At 40.5% G+C, this 22,921-nt stretch overlaps 1 protein-coding gene and 1 long non-coding RNA gene across 6 annotated transcripts in view; one reads left to right on the top strand and one right to left on the bottom strand.

Moving 5' to 3' along the window:
- The window catches only part of hsf2 (heat shock transcription factor 2), a 29,734-nt gene extending 7,934 nt beyond the window's left edge, over positions 1 to 21,800 (bottom strand). Inside the window, exons 1-10 of one of the 5 annotated variants that reach the window (XM_060916434.1) lie at positions 21,473 to 21,689; positions 11,040 to 11,543; positions 10,059 to 10,167; positions 9,788 to 9,915; positions 7,310 to 7,434; positions 7,117 to 7,192; positions 6,923 to 6,984; positions 5,477 to 5,555; positions 5,006 to 5,121; positions 2,783 to 3,040 (exon numbers count right to left, since the gene is read on the bottom strand). In XM_060916434.1, the coding sequence (XP_060772417.1) occupies positions 2,783 to 3,040; positions 5,006 to 5,121; positions 5,477 to 5,555; positions 6,923 to 6,984; positions 7,117 to 7,192; positions 7,310 to 7,434; positions 9,788 to 9,915; positions 10,059 to 10,167; positions 11,040 to 11,297 (1,211 nt within the window). In that variant the 5' untranslated portion in view covers positions 11,298 to 11,543; positions 21,473 to 21,689. Of the gene's footprint in view, positions 1 to 2,782; positions 3,041 to 5,005; positions 5,122 to 5,476; positions 5,556 to 6,922; positions 6,985 to 7,116; positions 7,193 to 7,309; positions 7,435 to 9,787; positions 9,916 to 10,058; positions 10,168 to 11,039; positions 11,544 to 21,472 lie in introns of all 5 variants that reach the window. The other 4 variants (XM_060916436.1, XM_060916435.1, XM_060916437.1 and 1 more) reach the window with 4 other exon arrangements.
- Positions 20,760 to 22,921, top strand: part of LOC132883168 (uncharacterized) — a 50,442-nt gene continuing 48,280 nt past the window's right edge. Inside the window, exon 1 of the long non-coding RNA XR_009654287.1 lies at positions 20,760 to 20,830. This is a non-coding gene — a long non-coding RNA (uncharacterized LOC132883168). The remainder of the gene's footprint in view (positions 20,831 to 22,921) is intronic.

Raw genomic sequence — 22,921 nt, 5'->3', positions numbered from 1 at the left:
TCGGGTCTTGAAATAAATGCACATTAGTCATGAACAATGGTAACTACTCTCTTTTGTGTTATTTTTGACAGAAGTAAAATTCATACATGAACAAATTTTGGCTAGTTGATTTTCTGTTTGACTAGTTACTTTGGAAGGTAACTAGTCCGGCTGGCTGGTGAAAAAATAAATGAATTTCGAGCCCTGAACTGTATGCTCAAGCCTGAAGGAAAAATCTACAAACTCCTTCACTCAAATTTGTTTGAACAGGGAGAGATCCATGCTCCAAAAACAGATCATCAAAAGAAAAGCACTTTAACATTTCCCAGTATAAGAATCCGACAGGTGTTTTCTGTTAATGTCTTTACCAACAAGTCAACTGGCTCCTTTTCGATTGAGGGACTGGACTTATGTAATATAACCATGATGTTGACAGTTATACACTTCCCCATTCATATTTTACATAATCACCTGTCTCTACTCATTTTGGACTTCATTTATCAACCTTTAATAAAATTGTATGTAAATGTTTGCAAAAGCCAAACCACACTCAAATTTTTTCCTGGATTTACAAACGTATCGGAAATGCCAACGTTCTTTATATTCACCTGAGTATCTTGATCACCTGTAAAGTGCAAAATGCGTTCTCGATGCAGCTTATTGCATGTAATGATGCCCGTAAATCTCCATAAGAGTGTCCAGACAGCCAGTAGCACAAAATGAACAATTAGTCTAAAGGTAGAAGTGGAAGTTATTTTGACTCACTTCTATAAATATTAAATCTATTATAGCCTGTCCTCCATTTATACAGGTGTATTTCTTTCTTTTAAATTTTATGAACCGAATGGCTTCTTTTATGAGTTTTAATTTCTGAGTTTATGTTGGCTTACTTTCTATAATTTTCATTTTCCTTAATTAATGCCAATGATATAAAAGAACTGTTTTTTTACAAAATTTTCATGGTAGTATTCTTCGTTCCTGACCTCGTGAAATAGCACGAGGATATTTTTGATCGAGATGCCAAAGCACTCCTACAAGTCACTCTGGATAACGGAATCAGCTAAACGCTGGAAATGTAATAATTTTAACGTGATAGTACACTCATCGGCCACTTTATTAGGAACACCCATCCACCTGCTGTCTTATGCAGTTATCGAATCAGCGGATCCCTTGACAGCAGTGCAATGCACAAAATCTCATCTCATCTCATTATCTCTAGCCGCTTTATCCTTCTACAGGGTCGCAGGCAAGCTGGAGCCTATCCCAGCTGACTACGGGTGAAAGGCGGGGTACACCCTGGACAAGTTGCCAGGTCATCACAGGGCTGACACATAGACACAGACAACCATTCACACTCACATTCACACCTACGGTCAATTTAAAGTCACCAGTTAACCTAACCTGCATGTCTTTGGACTGTGGGGGAAACCGGAGCACCCGGAGGAAACCCACGCGGACACGGGGAGAACATGCAAACTCCACACAGAAAGGCCCTCGCCGGCCCCGGGGCTCGAACCCAGGACCTTCTTGCTGTGAGGCGACAGCGCTAACCACTACACCACCGTGCCGCCCATGCACAAAATCATGCAGATACAAATCCAAAGCTTCACTTAATGCTCACTTCAAACATCAGAATGGGAAAAATTGTGATCTTAAAGTGACTTTCACTGTGGCATGGGTGTTGGTTTGAGCCAGATGGACTGGTGTGAGTATTTCAGAACCTGCTGATCTCCTGGGGTTTTCACACACAACAGTCTCTAGTTTACACAGAATGGTGCAAAAAACATTGAGTGAGTGACAGTTCTGTGGGTGGAAACGTCTTGTTGATAAGAGAGGTCAGAGGAAAATGGCCAGATTGGTTCGAGCTGTCAGGAAGGATATAGCAACTCTTTACAACCATGATGAGCAGAAAAGCATCTCAGCATGCAACAGTAGAAGACCACATTGGGTTCCACTCCTGCAGCCAAGAACAGGAATCTTAGAATCAAGAACAAGTTCCTATTAAAATGGCCGGTGAGGGTATATTCCATTCATAAAATTGCAGTAATCCATGCAAATTATATATAATGATTTGAAGTCGGGCGGCACGGTGGTGTAGTGGTTAGCGCTGTCGCCTCACAGCAAGAAGGTCCTGGGTTCGAGCCCCGGGGCCGGCGAGGGCCTTTCTGTGCGGAGTTTGCATGTTCTCCCCGTGTCCGCGTGGGTTTCCTCCGGGTGCTCCGGTTTCCCCCACAGTCCAAAGACATGCAGGTTAGGTTAACTGGTGACTCTAAATTGACCGTAGGTGTGAATGTGAGTGTGAATGGTTGTCTGTGTCTATGTGTCAGCCCTGTGATGACCTGGCGACTTGTCCAGGGTGTACCCCGCCTTTCGCCCGTAGTCAGCTGGGATAGGCTCCAGCTTGCCTGCGACCCTGTAGAAGGATAAAGCGGCTAGAGATAATGTGATGTGATGTGTGATTTGAAGTCGATCAAGTGGAGGTACATTAGTTTTCTTATGTATAAATTTACAGCGCAAACGTTTTCCCAAATTTATGGGATTTTTCATGAAGACCAAATTTGCTGTGTATACGCTTATACGAAAGAGTTATGAATATATCCATTCGTATCCAGCTTGATAACTGAGGACCGTTGTCTCTGGTGTGATGGTTTGCTTCTCAAAATGGTGGGGCAGTTACTTCTGGGTTGAGAACCACACCATTAAACAGGTTTACTAGTTTTCTGAACAAGCTCTGGCTCTAGCACCGGCACTGGACAAAGTGTATAAAGCTCTCTGTAATGCATGAAGTCCATTTCAGACTTACTTGCCCAAAAGGTTAATGTTCTGGGAAATGGTCCCGCTCTCATTAAGGATGGAGTTCATCATCTTCACAGGGTCCTCCTGACTCAGGGCTGAACAATGGTTCAACTGCAAGGCGCTGCATGTTGGTTGGCTGCTGGTGGAGCTTCTAGATGTTTCGCCTTCAGCTAGAAGTGTAGTGTCTGCCGAGATCTGTCCATTTGCGCTCACCTTTTCCGTCGTCTCACTACTGTCACAGTCTACTTCAATTATTTCAACATCCCTATAGAAAAAAAATACATACACACACACATATATATATATATATATATATATATATATATATATAAAAATCAGATTTACTTGATCTGGTATTATCAATAAACAACAGTTAATATGTGTTCACATTTATAAGGATCTGAAACTTATTCTTTTTAACGTAACACAGTGCTGCAATTCCAATGACTGTGACAACTAAAATTTAGTTTTTTTTTTTTTTTATTTGATGTGCGTATGACAATTACGAGTACCTTTATTTCTCACTTCCTGTTTTAAACAAAGTTACACATTTAAGACATCACTTCGAGCAACATCCATGGCATATACAGTGGAGCGCCATTATAATATGAATTGCTATTACATGAAAATCACATAACATGATCAGCTCATGGCTCTCAAAATTTAACTTTATGCAGTTGTATTCAAGAACTCAACAGTCTCAGACTCCGAGGAAGAGTTACCTGAAAATGCGTTAAGATGGTTTGAATGCAGCGTACGTATCTCCTACAGGCCTGTACGAGATTTCAGCGAATGAAAGTTACAGACTTTTTTTTAGTAAAACCAAGGATTAAAACGTGCTGTGTTGTGCTCTATGCCTGAACTGTGCTTGTTGCGCAATAATTATTGTTCTATTCTTTGAACACTTCTTGTTTACTTGCTATTACATGCAGTTAATTATAATTTCCAGTCCATATTCTTCACTGCTATTGTCCTTTTATAATGACTTGTAATTAACTCGGCGGTGCTACTACGCTGGATAGAATTATGCTAACAATTGTTCAAAGAAGCCAAAACTTGTATTTTTAATACCTTGCAATGTAAACACAGGTTGTCGTTACAAAAACAAAACAAAACAAGTTTTGTAAAGAATAAACTTATTTTATATATGCATATACATGTAAATACAATTTATTTAAATAACACATAAGCATGCATTGCTCTAATCCGGGACATATGCGTGTAATCAGTCTTTGAGACGCGTGCATGAGTGAGAGTTCGAAGCGTGCAGGCGTGAACGTGGCAGCAAAAAAATGTATTACATATTATTTGTTACACTGACAATCAACAATTTATTTTTTTGGGGAAAAAAAAAAAAAAGAGTTACCAGTATGGTAAAACGATTGTCGTTATTGCAATTTTTTTCGTCGGATATCTTCAGGGGAGTGGTTTATCTAAATAATAAAGCTCTTAGAATGTTTTTTTACTCGAGCCATGCCAGATTTTCCATTATAACCATTACAACACGGATTCACTCATAACATGGTCGGATTCTTTGGATCCCAACTACCGTGTTCTAACAGCACTCCACTGTATTTTACTAAAGTAAATGAAGGGTAGATTTAACAACTATTCCATGAACTTGAGTCATACATGAGCTGATAGCCGATGACGTGCGTAGTGCTGAGCTGGATATAAGCCATGTACGACGAGACTGAGTGGAATAACTGTCACTCTATCCACATTCACTGGATTTTAAGAAACGGAGCATTTTTATTTTTTGCAAATTCGATAAATAAACGGTTTATACAAAATGTTCTTACTATTACAATACTTTCATTCCACGTTTTGTTGCTTTTTTTTATTTTTTAGGGTTTTGTTTTCGGGTCCAGTTTTTATTTTGTCCTCGGGTGGTTCAGCAACACGCTCCGCCATTTTGTTTTTCTCTACTCATGGTATATGAGCTGATAGCCTAGTAGTAGAGTAGCCAATCAGAGCATGCGATTGCTCATATCCAGTGAAAGTGGATAGAATAAACACACTTATTTGCTTGAGATATAAAAACCCTCAACTTGTGCTGTCCATATCGTACACTCTAACATGGATTTAGCCCGATGGCATTTGTAGACCCTGACTCTGACGATATGTTTTTGATGGAGATTTCTTCAACTGTAGTAAATGTAAAATGATAAAGAGCTTCACTTCAACTCAGAATCAACTCAAAACAGAGACAAACACACACACTGCTTACCCCTCATCTACCACTCTCGTTGTGTCCACTGTGACTTCTGCATCTTCATTCGTGATATCACAGATGATGACATCATCGGCAATATCGTTGTTGTTCTTTAGACCACTGACTGCAGACTGATATAGACAGAGAGAGAGAGAGATTGATTAACAGAATGATTCTATAACCAACATTTCAAATTTATGTAACTATTTTAACATACACATCAATTAGTCTTCTAATCAATGTGAGTATAACAATGATTCTCACGACTTAAGCCATATGCAGGTACAAGTCTGAAATCTGTAGACTGTACAACAGGGTTCTGTTTTGAGCCTTATATCAAGGCTAACTGTTATTTTACATTTGCAGAGCCAAATCTTTCCTTCAGCAACCTGGAAGAGTCTCCAGTCCTCATCGAGTCCTTGTGTCATTTCAATACACTGCAGAATGTAAATGCAGTGTGACGCTGTGTGGTGGAAGGATACATACGTTGCTGTGGTCCACTGGTTCCTTATAGATCTGGGAAATGAATTTTGACTTCTTTCCATTGCTGCTCAATAGCAGAGGCCTTGTTGAGACAGTGAGAAAAAGGGAGAAATAAACCAAGAGTCTAGATATGTGCTGTGCCACGGGATTTTTTTTTTTTTACCAGATGTGTAGAAACGGTGTTGAAAAGCGTGCAATATTTTGCACTGTTTTCACTGACTGATCCAGTAACTATCAACGAACAATCACCTCAATAGCACCCCTACAAGATACATTTACCACTTTTAACATCATCCACGGCTGTGTTGGACTGAGGCTGGTTCTAGAGGACTTGAGACAGGGACTCGTTTTAAATGACTACCGTGTAGTTACTGTCCAGAATCGGAAATGAGTCAACACTCGACAGCGTCCATTCACTGTACATGTACTGACTGATTCTGAGTCCTGGTCTCCATGTTTTCAACACTGCATGTTCAGAGGTTAGAAAGAATAAAAACATTTTATGACTGACTGTCTTGTATCAACAACAATTCTAGCTTTGTTGGTAACATTTCTTACAGGTTAAAGTCAGTCCCATGTTAGAAACAGAGTATTGGCAACTAATACTCTGACATGACTGGGTGCCAATAATGAATTTGGCACGGTGCCAACAAATCAGTGAGGCCTCAAATTAAATTAACTATAGCTGTTTTGCAAATCTAAAGTAAAAGTAGTGTCATTCTGATCCAAAAATACACTTTAGATCTTGATGAAACATCGTGTACATTTTGAAGGCTTTCTGCCTGGAAAATGGACCATTCTGGGTTTCATGTCAGATTTACAGTAACTTCCCTTGGTCGGTATTTCCTGCATATGGAGGTTTGGTAGTATGATTCAACAGGTATAACTCAAAATCCATAATCTGAGCATCTGGTATGAAAATCTGGTGGACTGACACATACTGTACACTTAAAAAAAAAAATACATGGGAAAGGTATATATTTCTTGGCAGCAGATAGAATTAACCAATAAAAAGAACAAAAAGATCTCATCTCATCTCATTATCTCTAGCCGCTTTATCCTTCTACAGGGTCGCAGGCAAGCTGGAGCCTATCCCAGCTGACTACGGGCGAAAGGCGGGGTACACCCTGGACAAGTCGCCAGGTCATCACAGGGCTGACACATAGACACAGACAACCATTCACACTCACATTCACACCTACGGTCAATTTAGAGTCACCAGTTAACCTAACCTGCATGTCTTTGGACTGTGGGGGAAACCGGAGCACCAGGAGGAAACCCACGCGGACACGGGGAGAACATGCAAACTCCACACAGAAAGGCCCTCGCCGGCCCCGGGGCTCGAACCCAGGACCTTCTTGCTGTGAGGCGACAGCGCTAACCACTATACCACCGTGCCGCCCAGAACAAAAAGATACAAAATTAAAAGGATATAAAAACTAAATCTACCTCTTGCGTTTCAAGTTCAGCACACGGTTATTCTGGACCAGTGTAAGGATGAACTGCACAAGCTAACAAGAAAAGAAAGAAAGAAAGAAAGAAAGAAAGAAAGAAAGAAAGAAAGGATAGTCTGAACATCATATAGGTCATGAAATCATACATTTGGCAACAATTACTGATGAGTTCGATTGCAGTTCATGTACCTCTTTTATAGCATGTTGCTGTTGTGCATGCTTCTGCCTTAGGTCTGACATCTCCCTCCACAGAGCCTCGTTCTCACTGAACCAAACGATGACAGAAAATGTAATAAGAGATGCTCATTATTATTATCATCCGGATGTGCCACAATACACAGAACTGCATGGAGAGATTCAATATTACCAAAAGTTTATTTACCGTTTCAAAGTGGCAAGCCTGGCGTCCATGTTTTCCTGCTTGTCATGCACCGTTTGAACACTCGACAGAATTTTTGACAGGTCCTCTTGCCTCAGTTTGCTGTCTTCTGGTCTGGTATTGGACACCTAATACAGGGATGGAATGTTTGGACACAGATTAAGTGCATAGTCTGCAAAACCTGCTTTGTTCTCATCTCAATCTCAGGAGCATAAGAATGAACCACTCTCTGAGATGCACTCAAATCTTTTTGCATACATTAAAAGGTGCTGACTGCAAAGGCATCTAAAATGTTTTAAATTTATTTTATTGTGCTGAAAGCTGGACACAAACTCATGACTTGACAAAGAAACTAGAAGCTTTTGAGATGTGGTTCCTGAGAAGAATTCTGTGAATATCATGGACAGAAAAAAAATCAAATGTGGATGTACTGAGGATGGCACAAATCCAAAGAACACTTATCAAGACAGGGAGCGACAACTGAAATTCTTCGTCCGTGTCATTAGGAAAGACGGCTTAGAAAAATTGATACTGTGGGGCAAGACTGAGGGTAAGAAAAGCCAAGTGAGACAGCGAATAACATTCACCAACAGTCTGAGAGAATACATAGTAAGCCACCTCAGGAACACAGAGTTCATAAACTTAGCTGATAACAGAGAGGACTGGAGGGCCACGATCGTCAACGTCTGCTCCAGACCTGGCACATAAAGAAGAGGAGATTGTGCATGGCATTTTCCTATATCTCACAAGAACAATATCATGCAGATGAGATGTGATCATTTTGATGTCCTGAGGGTCACTTTTCTCCGTTTTGGGACTGTTTTCCTCCTTCTTGAGATAAACAGTATGGCTCCATAGAAACAGCCGAATGCAAGAAGCTTTAATTAATTAGCGTAACTATGGAACTGCGTCACACCAAGATGGTGACATGCGGAAAACGTCGTGAGACTGCATTGACCTCGGAGAGTTTTGAGTCACAAGGATGTAATTTGTGGTTGACATTCGCAAATGGATCTGTGAAACAAAAGACGAATATATCTTTTCTCTGTTACTGCTTTTGTGTTATCGTTTCTTTCTCTGTAAGATCAAAACATTAGGTGTATAATTCCATACTTGCTACCGTGGAGTCGAGCCCATGCATTCTAAGGCTAAGATAGCTATGTACTAGTGAGAATGATTTAGTTATCTGTCCAGAAAAAAATGTCATCTAACCTTGCTCTATCTTGCAGTTGCACTCACTAGGCAGGATTTCCTTTTCTTTTCTGCTGGCTTTTAGCTGACAAGAGTGGAGTCCGCCAGGTTTGCCCATGCCGACTTGTTTTGGTTAAAAGTAGGTCAAATGACCCACAGTGATCACATGATATTGTTGCTCACTTGCTTTGGCAACCTCCATAATTGCAAAATGTGGGATGCTTTTTATCTCGGCAAACATTTACACACAGGATAGTGTGTGTGCAGCAGTGAAACATCTTGAAATTCCAACAGCAATAGAAATAGAACATTTTGCCCAGAATTCAACTTTGCAGTCAGAACCTTTAATCAATTCTTTGCATCAGTGGAGAGAGAGAGAGAGAGAGAGAGAGAGAGAGAGAACAAGGAGATATTCATATTTCCTAACTTTTGAAAGCATCACTAAGACTATGGATGAGGAAAGAGAGGTGAGGGCAGTGAAAAATATTTTGTAAATTAGGTAATTTATGGAAGAAGTCTCCAGAAATAAAGTTTAACGTTTTGCAACATGAAAAAGTGCAGTTTTCTGTAATGTGAGAAGCTGTATTTTTTCGGTGAGAAAATAAGGCGATACTAGTGAGTGATAAACTGTTTATAGCTGCTATAACGTAAGCGATAACATGAATGAACTTGTTTTGATGATACTCCGTAACATTAAATTTGTAAATCACATTAAAAGTGATTACAAATGTATAAGAAGTATGTTGTGTTGTTTTTATCAATGGCAGCTTTGGGACCAAAAGGTTGCCATTTCGATTCCTGGGACCAGCAGGAGCAAGGCACCTAATCCCCAACTGCTCCCCAGGCTGCTCTGGGTGTGTTGTCCGTCGCTCTGGATAAGAGCATCTGCTAAAAGCTAATAATGTTATGTAATGTAATAAAAATGCTAATTATTGGCAAACCATTGTGTTGTAAAAGGAACAAAACACTTTAAAAAGATGTGCTGTTATAGAAAATTAATCAACTGTGAGTGGTACCATGAACTTCGCTCCATGTTGATGTGCATTACGCCACCCTGTTGTTGACTGTTTACCTCTAACAAGTGTCCTTTAAGTGTTTTATTCCTTAGCAGAAAGAAAATTGATCAAATCTGCACACTCAACATCTCACAGAAACATTTTTATTCTCTCTGCCAGTCACCTCAGGTTTTATTGGGACTAATATTGCAACTAGAACTAAATAGGCTATTAAACATTAACCCTCTTATAACCTTCATGAATTCCAATTCAACTCTCTTTAACCCAACCTGACCTTTCTCTTGATGTTCTCCAGTAAATCGTCTCGCCCATTCCGGAAGTAAGGATGCTGGAACTCAACCGGTCCATCCCGCTCCTGCTTCACTACGCCGGTGTCGATGTGCATCACCTTGCGAAAGCCATCTGTGAAAAGAAATCACATTCAAAACATCTCATCTCATTATCTCTAGCCGCTTTAACATTTTTTAATAAAAAAAAAAAGCCTGAATTACAGTCAACACAAACGGATGACGTAATTACAATGGACACTAAGAGAGTTTCCTTACACATGTTCAGCTGTCTGACAAAACTGGCCATGTTATTGTGCTTAAAAAACTTTGGCAGGATTTCTTTTGCAAACCGTTGTTCATCCAGCACAAGGAAACTGTTACCTTCCTGTAAGAAAGGAAGAGCATGTCTTTTAGTAGCAGATCAAACGTACACACCCTGGACCGCACTTCAATTACAGTTTTACCACTCTTAATGCAATTCTTATAAATTTCATCAGTTACTTAAATATGTCCTGATGCACGCTGTGTGATTATAGTGCCTTTTTAGATTCTTACTCAACACACTGTCTGATTTTACAATGATCTCCCAACATTAGACCTTCTTCTGGATGCTCCTGCTAGGGGTCACCACAAAGGATTATTATAATCCACATATTTGATTTGGCGTAAGCTTTACACTGGATGCCCTTCCTGACCCAACCCTCCCCAATCTTTCTGGGCTTGGGACAGGAACTAAGTATGCACTGGCTTGTGTAACCCCAGTAGCTGGGTATTTTACCTAACCTGCATGTCTTTGGACTGTGTGGGAAACCGGAGCACCCGGAGGAAACCTGTGCAGACACGGAGAATATACAAACTTCACACAGAAATGCCCCCTTTGGTCATGAGGCTCGCACCCAGAACCTTCTTGCTAACCACTGGCACCACTGTGCCGCCCAGGATTAAACAAGATTTCTACTTTTGCTAATGTGCAGAAAACAGACTCCGAAACATTCTCCAAACCGAGCTTGGTGATACTCATACTATTCTGTCCATTAGCACATTTTGGTTTTGTCCTTTCGTCTTTATCACTACCGTATTTGTCGCTGTCCTGGGAGATTTTGCATCATCCTATGCCTGTCATCCTATTGGTGGATTTGTGTCAGGTGTTGTAGCAGCACTCAAGTTTAAATGTATTACTTATATTGCGCATGTTTCATGCAAATATGTTCACATGTGCATTACAATAATTAAATATGTGTACAACAACAACATTACACAGAATTCATCATCATTCACTGGTTTTCTGCATCTACAGTCATGGAAGCGTCCTGCAGCTGCATTCAGTCTTTCTTCATCTTCTTCCACTGCGTCTCGCATCCTGCAAGCTCCCTTAGCTCTCGGAGTTTCTTTTCTGTTGTAGGAGGACCTCGTCCTCTGTGCTTGAGGTCTGCCTTCAGCGTGCTGAGCAGATTTACACAATGCCTTCCTAGTGTTTGTCTCTCTGTGGCTGATGTCAAACCTCGCACATTCCATGTAGCAAAAGCAAACTCCGTGGGAGGTGACGGTGCCCGAGGATGCTGGACACAGCTTCTTGGACGAAGAAAGGTGGACATTATAGAGATAGTCCTCTTTATGCGGTTGTCAGCTCGCAATCCTTGACGACGTTAGCTTCCCAACTGCGTTGGTATTGGGGGGGGGAGGGGGGACGACGACAATGTGAAGGTGTCGTCTTCCTCCCCTTACACAGAATTTAACCCCAAAATTGCTTAAAAGGAAACCCTAGAACATAACCAAAAATTATTTAAAAACATGATTATAAAATAAATTAAAGGAAATGAACTGAGCGATACAAATTTACTTGTAATTAAGCACTTTGACATGTAATTCAAAGTAGCACTAAGTTGAGGTAGTAATTCTGAAAGGATATTGATTATTTACACATTTAAAAGTGGCTAAGTTAGGAAATTGGTCAAAATACATCTGCGCCGCTATTTTCATCTGGACCGCTATAAGGATACCGTGAAATGTCAAAATGCAGTTATTTTCATTGCAAACTCTTTTCATTATATTATTTATATATATTTATTATATATTGTTGTACTATTTCTGTGAACTGTGAAGATAATGCCGTATTGCACAGTGTTCGGTTGTAAAAATGGTACTGGTCGGTCAACTTGTCCACCAGGATTGTCATGACAATCCACTAGCTCATGGGAAGCAACTCTAACATCATGATGGCTGCACCGGTTGAACGAAAGAGTTCCTTATAAATTACAGTGGTGCTTGAAAGTTTGTGAACCCTTTAGAATTTTCGATATTTCTGCATAAATATAACCTAAAACATCATCAGATTTTCACACAAGTCCTAAAGGTAGATAAAGAGAACCCAGTTAAACAAATGAGACAAAAATATTATACTTGGTCATTTATTTATTGAGGAAAATGATCCAATATTACATATCTGTGAGTGGCAAAAGTATGTGAACCTCTAGGATTAGCAGTTCATTTGAAGGTGAAATTAGAGTCAGGTGTTTTCAGTCAATGGGATGACAATCAGGTGTGAGTGGGCACCCTGTTTTATTTAAAGAACAGGGATCTATCAAAGTCTGAGCTTCACAACACGTTTGTGGAAGTGTATCATGGCACGAACAAAGGAGATTTCTGAGGACCTCAGAAAAAACGTTGTTGATGCTCATCAGGCTGGAAAAGGTTACAGAACCATCTCTAAAGAGTTTGGACTCCACCAATCCACAGTCAGAAAGCTTGTGTACAAATGGAGGAAATTCAAGACCATTGTTACCCTCCCCAGGAGTGGTCAACCAACAAAGATCACTCCAAGAGCAAGGCGTGTAATAGTCGGTGAGGTCACAAAGGACCCCAGGGTAACTTCTAAGCAACTGAAGGCCTTTCTCACATTGGCTAATGTTAATGTTCATGAGTCCACCATCAGGAGAACACTGAACAACAATGGTGTGCATGGCAGGGTTGCAAGGAGAAAGCCACTGCTCTCCAAAAAGAACATTGCTGCTCGTCTGCAGTTTGCTAAAGATCACGTGGACAAGCCAGAAGGCTATTGGAAAAATGTTTTGTGGATGGATGAGACCAAAATAGAACATTTTGCTTTAATGAGAAGCATTAAGTTTGGAGAAAGGAAAGCACGGCATTCCAGCATAAGAACCTTATCCCATCTGTGAAACATGGTGGTGGTAGTATCATGGTTTGGGCCTGTTTTGCTGCATCTGGGCCAGGACGGCCTGTCATCATTGATGGAACAATGAATTCTGAATTATACCAGCGAATTCTAAAGGAAAATGTCAGGACATCTGTCCATGAACTGAATCTCAAGAGAAGGTGGGTCATGCAGCAAGACAACGACCCTAAGCACACAAGTCGTTCTACCAAAGAATGGTTAAAGAAGAATAAAGTTAATGTTTTGGAATGGCCAAGTCAAAGTCCTGACCTTAATCCAATCGAAATGTTGTGGAAGGACCTGAAGCGAACAGTTCATGTGAGGAAACCCACCAACATCCCAGAGTTGAAGCTGTTCTGTACGGAGTAATGGGCTAAAATTGCTCCAAGCCGGTGTGCAGGACTGATCAACAGTTACCGCAAACGTTTAGTTGCAGTTATTGCTGCACAAGGGGGTCACAGCAGATACTGAAAGCAAAGGTTCACATACTTTTGCCACTCACAGATATGTAATATTGGATCATTTTCCTCAATAAATAAATGACCAAGTATAATATTTTTGTCTCATTTGTTTAACTGGGTTCTCTTTATCTACTTTTAGGACTTGTGTGAAAATCTGATGATGTTTTAGGTCATATTTATGCAGAAATATAGAAAATTGTAAAGGGTTCACAAACTTTCAAGCACCACTGTACATAGATCAGTTGCAGGAGCCAGGGGTACAAAGGTGTAACATATGAGAAAAATTCACAATTTCACAAAGTCACTTATCTTTCATCAGAATATTGATTATTAGATTTGATCATGTGAACAAATATTTTAGTCATTTTGAGAGATTATTATATAATTAATTTTAACTAATACCCAGAATGCATTGCGGGTGTGGTCTTTTTTGATATTTTCATGTTTATTGTCTAAGATTTGCATTCTTTCCCTTGCTTTTTCAGCTAGCACGTCCCGGTTTTTCTCATAATACTCTTTTCTTCGAGTTCTTTTTTCCCCTTTTGTTTTTTCTCCAAATCGTTATTGAATTCGTAGAATCTTCCATTGTGATATTGTTGTTTCGCAAGCGAAGCGTGAAACGTCATGCTATCTTCACTAGTCACACAACATTTAGCAAGGCTGTTCGTCATATCTATTGTTATTAAGGGTACTGTTATATTAGCCTCCCTCTAACAGTTCATCAAAGACCTTCACACAAAGAAGAAATGGCGGAGAAGTTAGTGGAGAAGTAGTAAGTTCGAACGCTCGCCTGCTTTGTAAACTGATACTGCCAAAGCAATTCTTAAGATATCGGTGATCGAAATATGTGTTCAGGGTTTCAGAAAATGTGTAATTTTGGGAGCTGTTTACGATGGAATCAAGATGATTTTGTACCAAAAGAACATTTGGGATACGAGAATGATAGTTCAAGCCTTGCTGTTAAGACGCATTGTATGCGATCCCAAGAAAGCATTTTTCAAAGCAAAATGGCTTAGTTTTCCTGCAATTTTTATCTGCATAAATGTGTTCAGGGTTGAGAATTCAGTCTAATTTTGGAATCGTTATTAGTAGAAAGCTGAAAATTCGCAAACAGTAAGTAAATCGTATGAGAACTCTTGTGTATTTTTTAGAAGAGAACTTTAGCTTGTATGAAGTTAAAACTTAGTGATTTATTTTATATATGAGTATAATTAAAAACAGCATTATATAATGCGTGTTTTGTTATTTTTCTTGAAATCTTTCATTCTCAAGTTTCATATTCTCCGGTTTGGGTCTATATTGTTAGCATAATAGTGTAAAATTCATTCAAAAATTGAAGAAAAATATATGCATTTTTTTTTTTAAATAGCAAGTAAAAGTTCTGTTGGTGAGTGACTTTTACATTGGAATTTAGCTCAAATTTCCAAATGCTAAAATCGCTAAAAAAATACATGTTGGTTGTATTCCTATGACTTTTGGTGCGGAAGTAGTTTCCCTGTGTGAGCAGTACCGATTTTATTGCCCTCTTCGTTGTTACATATTTTAACAATATATACACGGGATACATCTTGTACCCCTGTATCCTGCAACTGATAACATTTTCTCTATGTTTATTCCACTTTAGACACATAAAAACATTACAGAAACACTGTCCTAGACTTGGTACGGTGACTAGAATTCGGTAAGTTTTCAGTGATCATTTCCTTTAATAAAGCCATCTAAATACCTCATATCATCTCTAGCCACTTTATCCTTCTACAGGGTCGCAGGCAAGCCGGAGCCTATCCCAGCTGACTACGGGCGAAAGGCGGGGTACACCCTGGACAAGTCGCCAGGTCATCACAGGGCTGACACATAGACACAGACAACCATTCACACTCACATTCACACCAACAGTCAATTTAGAGTCACCAGTTAACCTAACCTGCATGTCTTTGGACTGTGGGGGAAACCGGAGCACCCGGAGGAAACCCGGGGACACGGGGAGAACATGCAAACTCCACACAGAAAGGCCCTTGCCGGGCCACGGGGTTCGAACCTGGACCTTCTTGCTGTGAGGCAACAGTGCTAACCACTACACCACCGTGCCGCCCCCATCTAAATATATACTACATTAATGATGAAAAGCCTTTTTACACTGCAAAAAATTTAAAGCTGAATTTGAGGAGAAAATTACTTAATACGAGTGAAATTAACTTGCTGCACAGACATATTTTTACTTGATGAGACACCTTAGAATAAGTTGGTTCAATAATCTCAGAATTTGTGTCTTGTATTCTTCTACTAGGAAATGCTAGATCCTTTCAACTATTTTTTCAAGATATTTTCACTTGCTAAGATATCATTGTTTGTAGTATAAAAAGTCTTAAGATATGTCTCACACACACACACACGTTAATAAAAATCTCTCACACTACCAGAACTTTGCCATCCACATTAAAGGCCAATTTATACTTTTACATTATAAGAGTATGGCGTATATAAATATACAAAGCATGAGGCTCTACACCGGCTGTAGATCTAATAACACTTCAGAAGCGTTTTCAATGACCATTCACTTGGTTTATAATTAGTCACTCAAAGTTTCTCCTCCCAAGTAAATCACTTTCAAAACTATATTCTGTCTCATTTTCTGTTCATTATTTCTACAGTGAAACAAAGAACTTGCGCTCTGCTCTTCGTTTATGCGGAAAAGCAGTAAAACCTGGAGCGCCTCCTAGAGGTGACGTGCACCTTAAGTATAAATACTTCGTCCTGCATGAACGTCATCATCATAACTACAGCGTAGATTCAAGACAGAAGTATAAAATTAGCCTTAAGCTAACTTCAACTCTTGACCATGGAAATCTTTTATGACGTACAACTTCTGTCTGAATAAGAATTGGCCTCCATACAAAAGATTAAGAATGAACTCAATGTTTGACAGCAGTTAAAGAGATATTGGGGGGAAGGGAGACACTACATAGGGTACAAAATCAACAAAGCAGACGGGTAGTAATGAGTAAATAAGGTCATGTTACTCATTAATGAATGATAAGAATTAGCAGAAAGCTACATTACTCAGTTACATATGACAGAAATCCCACTATTAATGATCAGATCACATTGGCTGTTATATTAGGATAGGGGTTGTTTTACAATCAGGGTACAAAGTTTGTGTCACAGGGGTCCAAAATTCAAATTGATTCAAACTGGTTCTTGTACCAGTTTTTACGTGAAGGACAAGTTAAAGAACAGATTTCAGGTAATTTTTTGACATATGTGTATGGTAGTTTTGTGTAATCCGCTATAAGGTAGCAAAAATGTTATCAAAGACTCCTTGTCAAAAATGAAGTGATTCTCGGAGAGGACATTTTTTTTTGACAATTCAGAATCCACTACTTCCATAGTGCTTTTAAATATAAGGCTGTAAGCTTTGTATTAGTTGTCTCTAATATTTATGTCCCAATATCTTGACCACATTTTAGGATGAAAATAATCATTTTAGATATCTCATCTCATTATCTGTAGCCGCTTTATCCTGTTCTACAGGGTCGCAGGCGAGCTGGAGCCTATCCCAGCTGACTACGGGCGAAAGGCGGGGTACACCCTGGACAAGTCGCCAGGTCATCACAGGGCTGACACATAGACACAGACAACCACTCACACTCACACCTACGGTCAATTTAGAGTCACCAGTTAACCTAACCTGCATGTCTTTGGACTGTGGGGGAAACCCACGCGGACATGGGGAGAACATGCAAACTCCACACAGAAAGGCCCTCGCCGGCCACGGGGCTCGAACCCGGACCTTCTTGCTGTGAGGCGACAGCGCTAACCACTACACCACCATGCCGCCCCATTTTAGATATGTTATTTTATATTGAAAAATTAGCTGTCTCGGAGAGGACATTTTTTGACACAATTACATACTAATTTGATCAAAACAGTCTGAAAACTTACTGGCATTCAACATTAAAACTTAACTACATTTCCAATGATATGGAACCAAATAGGGTGGCACGGTGGTGTAATGGTTAGCGCTGTCGCCTCACAGCAAGAAGGTCCGGGTTCGAGCCCCGTGGCTGGCGAGGGCCTTTCTGTGCGGAGTTTGCATGTTCTCCCCGTGTCCGCGTGGGTTTCCTCCGGGTGCTCCGGTTTCCCCCACAGTCCAAAGACATGCAGGTTAGGTTAACTGGTGACTCTAAATTGACCGGAGGTGTGAATGAGAGTGTGAATGGTTGTCTGTGTCTGTGTGTCAGCCCTGTGATGACCTGGCGACTTGTCCAGGGTGTACCCCGCCTTTCGCCCGTAGTCAGCTGGGATAGGCTCCAGCTTGCCTGCGACCCTGTAGAACAGGATAAAGTGGCTAGAGATAATGAGATGAGATGGAACCAAATATTTGTTTTATGGTATAAAGAATGATTTAAGTGCATCCCTTTTGGAGCTACCGGTGGTCAAAAAAGCACTTTTTCTAAATGACACGAGTAATTTTGCTAAATATGACATATACTGCCATACATTCACAAAAATAACGTTATCACCAAATTTTTTTTTTTGCATGGTAAATAGAGCTATCACAGGGCTACAATAAACAACCAAGTTTATTTAGTCAAGCCTTTTGATATTGAAGATAATAAGTGTTAAATGTGATTTTTAGCTTGTGTACCCTGATTGTAAAACAACCCATAGTTGTAATTATATCCCTCATCCAAAAATTCCCATGCAGGGATTAGCTCACGTGACAATAAAATAATTGATTAAGCAATGTATCTCGTGATGTAAAAAAAAAAGATTTCAAGCTATATGGCCAACTCGAGCCACAGCATACGGCGAGCGATTCTGTTCGTGTAGAGCTACTGTACATATTCTTCGTGTGCATGTGACATCACACTTATGGCCCTTTTCCACTACCCTTTTTCAGCTCACTTCAGCTCGCTTCAGCTCACTTCAGCCCGACACGGCTCGCGTTTCGACTACCAAAAACCAGCACGACTCAGCTCGCTTCAGCCCTGCTTAGCCCCTAAAACTCGCACCGTTTTGGAGTGGGGCTGAAGCGAGCCAAGCCGTGCCGAGTGAGGTTGGGGGCGTGAGCAGACACTCCCCTGTGCACTGATTGGTGAGGAGGAGTGTCCTCACATGCCCACACACGCCCCGCGAGCACGCTGGGATCTGTAAACACCGCAAACCCGGAAGAAGAAGAATTACGAATTACGAGAATTTCTGAAGCCTTATGCGCCTCGCCTCATCTATACGCTCTTGCCAGTATCTGTTGGCGTTGTCGGTGACAACAAGCCACAGCACCAAGACCAGCAACACTAACGACTCCATGTCCTCCATGTTTATTGTTTACTATTCGGGTCGTGAGACTACCGCTTAAAAGATCACTGAATCAGTGACATACAGAGCATCGTGGACGAGTTCGCGGAGCGCAAGGCTCGTCGTATGCCCTTCAAATAATGCGCGCAGTAGGCTATTGATGTTTTATTATGACCAGTGTTGGGCACGTTACTTTCAAAAAGTAATTAGTTATAGTTACTAGTTACTTTTCCCAAAAAGTAACTGAGTTAGTAACGGAGTTACTTTGTCATAAAAGTAACTAATTACCAGGGAAAGTAATTATTCCGTTACATTTTGTTCCCCCCCCCCCAAAAAAAAATCCAATTCAATTAGTGTAATCATAATAAAAGTGAATGTTAAATGTGTTTAATGACTGAAATGGACACTTAACAGAACCAGTTAGTAACATTATCTACACTATATTAATATTTTTGTGGGACAATGTGAGATAAGACATCTATCAAATGTAATATATTTTTGCAGTTACTAAAATTATGTTACTAATTACTGGCCACTGACGAGGACAAACGCTTTGTTCCTCGACATAATGTGCATTGCACGTAGACACTCTTGCCTTTTATTTCAAGTAATGAAAAGTAATGGCTGTATTTCCAGTGTGAAAGCGCAGTGCTGGGCTGACCGCTCGCCATCGCTGGGTCTTCCGATTGAAAGCGTGCGCAGTAGTGCAGTAGGCGTGGCCTACCTACATATGTTGTCCAAATCTACTCTGATTGGCTTACTGTGCCGTTGTCTCGTGTCTCCCCGCCCCACACTAAAGCAGAGTAAAGAAAGGCTGAACGAGCAGCGTGCCAGATGAGAACAGCTTTAATAAAGTAACGCATAGTATTTTATTGTAAGTAATGGGAACGGCGTTATAACGATGTAAAAAGTAATTAGTTAGATTACTCGTTACTAAAAAAAGTAACGCCGTTAGTAACGCCGTTTATTCTAACGCCGTTATTCCCATCACTGATTATGACCCATGTACAGTATGTCACCTAATGTTTTTTTGTTTCTGAGTTACATGTTCGTTTGAAGGACTTAATGTACAAAATAACATAGTTGCACCCCGTAGTGTTGAAATTGGTAAACACAGTGCATTCAGTGAGGTTTGCACCGCCCTCCTTTTATTTCTGACTCTTCCTGTCACCGTTGCAACCTCTGAGCGCTCATTCGTATGCCCTTCAAATAATGTGCGCAGTATAGGCTATTGATGTTTTATTATGAGCCATGTACAGTATCCTAATGTTTTTTGTTTCTGAGTTACATGTTCGTTTGAAGGACTTGATGTACTAAATAACATAGTTGCACCCGGTAGTGTTGAAATTGGTAAACACCGCAGTTGCGGACATTTTGTAGCCTAAAATGATGTTATGATAAGCTTTAATAAAGGGCCCGGTCATTTGCCCCGCCCCCGGCCCGGCTCTGACTTGTTCCGCCACTGATGTCACTGTTTGCGCTGCTTAACGACATCACGTGACGTCCACCCACTTTCGCTAACTCCACCCAATGTGTTCACCCACTTCCAGCCAGCACGGTTCAGCGCGGTTGTAGTCGAAATGCAACTCCAACAGCCCCGCTCAGCCCGACTCAGCACGGCACGGCTCAGCCGCGTTTGTAGTGGAAAAGCGGCATTATTTTCCAACCCGGAAGTTCGCCATGTTGGATGATAACAGCAACGCTTCACGTATAAGCTGCTGTAACGCCTTGTGATTTTCGTTTAAATTCATTGCCTTTGAAGAATGCCTACTTTGTCTATGAAAATAAAATTCGCATAAAATAGTACAACTTGCTTAGTGATGTTTTTATTGCATACTTTTAGACTGTGTTTGTACTCTGTCAAAGATATTTATTGTTTGAAATGTACAGGTATGTTTGGTTAATAATATAAAAAGAATAATCAGAATATCAAAATATGTGAATAAAAATACTACTTATCTACATGCCCTTGCATTCTGGATTTGTATATCATCCAACATGGTGGCGGGTCATGTGATTGCAAACGAAGAATCATGATCAATGCCTAGCGAGGCAGGCGATAGCATGGTACATTGGACACATCGCTCCGATGTAAACAAGAAGCATGGCTACCTCCAGTGAGTTTATGCCAAAATCTTCATACTTAGTTTGGAATTTTTTTGATGAGGGATATAAATCAAACACTGAGAGGCACCGGGAATTATGGATTCTCTTCGGTGACTGGCATAGTCAGCTCAGAGAATCCATAATTTCAACCGGAACATCTCAGTGCATGGTATATTTCATTACGATCCGTGAATAAGCCATTAACATTTAGGATCGATTGCATTTCCAGGTGCGTATTGTACTGTGGAAAAAAAAGCAGATTTTAATGTTTTCAAAACAACCATCAGAGTGAGATTGTCTCAATTCCAAATTTTCCTACTTCTAATATTTTATTTTACCTTATAAAACTATTTTATTCAGTTCTAATAAAGTGTCTCCATGCATCACGGTCTGATATGCAAATACATTTATTGCGTCACTAGTTTCTTAGCTAGGTAAACAGCTAGGCTATTAATTTCCCTTGGAATACAAAAACTATGACTTGCTTAGCCATAACACAGCAAAATAAATAAAATAAGGGTCTAGATAATAAAATAAGAGGATACATGCTTTATTCTGTGTTTACCGTTAGCTAAGTGGCTTGTTAGCTAGCGCAATACAAACAAACATCATGTAGCTAAACGAGCTAAAAGGGGAAAAATGCAAAGTCTTACTGATCTGTATATAACCGATGTTAGAAGATAAGTGTCGTATTGCTTCGCTAACAGCTAACCATGTTACAGCTAACGGTTAAGTTGTTCTTCTCAAAGCACTCCTGGTGTGAGCTTTTTAAATCTAACCTGACTCCAGCAAATGAATTCATTAGTGTCAGAATCTTCCACCAGAGTCCACAACTTAGTGAGAAACGCAGGAACATTAGAGTTGTGTTTCATTTTTTTTCCCCTGAACAGTTAAAAAAAATCCCGTGTGTGCTGTTAGCAGGCTAGGTCTTTCTCCTTTTTTTTTTTTTTTTGTAAGGACAAAAACACAAGCAGCAGTGAAAATATCGACGCACACACTGACACCACTTCCTGTTCACATTTGGAGGCGATGTGATTGGCTAGCCGCAGAGTGACGTCAGCGATGCGTGTGTTCCACACGTGCAGGTTGTGCAACAGTTGTGCAATCCTAAGATCTGTGGAAGACGTATGAAAGGTGCACTGTATAAGAGAAAAACTGAAATAATCTCTGTAAAATTAATTATAGTAAAAAAAATCTCAGAACATGTCACTATCCACCAATGGGAAAAAAGGCTAACTGTAGTTTTATGTACAATTCTGGGATTTATTCGGAGAAAAAAAAGCACTTCATACTCTGATTAGTCAATGGTTCGAAGATGGAGAAATGAGAAATTTCTATGAAGCAAGGTGTTAGAACCACTGAGCTCTATATAAAATCTGGAGCACTCATCGGCTCGTCAGAGTGAAGCCAGCTGGCCGCCATCTTACCACTCCCATCGCGGAGCGGAACTGTCATTTAGCCTACTAGAAGCTACACAAAATTGGACAAATTATGTAGTTGGTAAGAAAAATGCCTACATGTGGAGCAGTGAACTGTACATATATCTCATCTCATTATCTCTAGCCGCTTTATCCTGTTCTACAGGGTCGCAGGCAAGCTGGAGCCCATCTCAGCTGACTACGGGCGAAAGGCGGGGTACACCCTGGACAAGTCGGCAGGTCATCACAGGGCCAACACATAGACACAGACAACCATTCACACTCACATTCACACCTATGGTCAATTTAGAGCCACCAGTTAACCTAACCTGCATGTCTTTGGACTGTGGGGGAAACCGGAGCACCCGGAGGAAACCCACGCGGACACGGGGAGAACATGCAAACTCCGCACAGAAGGGCCCTCGCCGGCCACGGGGCTCGAACCCAGGACCTTCTTGCTGTGAGGCGACAGTGCTAACCACTACACCACCGTGCCGCCCTCCGTACATATATATGAAAAAATATACAAAAGAAAGGTGCACTGTATAAGAGAAAAACTGAAATCTGTAAAAATAATTCTCATCTCATTATCTCTAGCCGCTTTATCCTGTCCTACAGGGTCGCAGGCAAGCTGGAGCCTATCCCAGCTGACTACGGGCGAAAGGCGGGGTACACCCTGGACAA

The sequence above is a fragment of the Neoarius graeffei genome, chromosome 3 (genome assembly GCF_027579695.1).
Source record: "Neoarius graeffei isolate fNeoGra1 chromosome 3, fNeoGra1.pri, whole genome shotgun sequence".
NCBI classification, from domain to species: domain Eukaryota; kingdom Metazoa; phylum Chordata; class Actinopteri; order Siluriformes; family Ariidae; genus Neoarius; species Neoarius graeffei.
The sequence above is the reverse complement of the archived record's forward strand: the minus strand, read 5'-3'. Positions and strand labels throughout refer to the sequence as shown.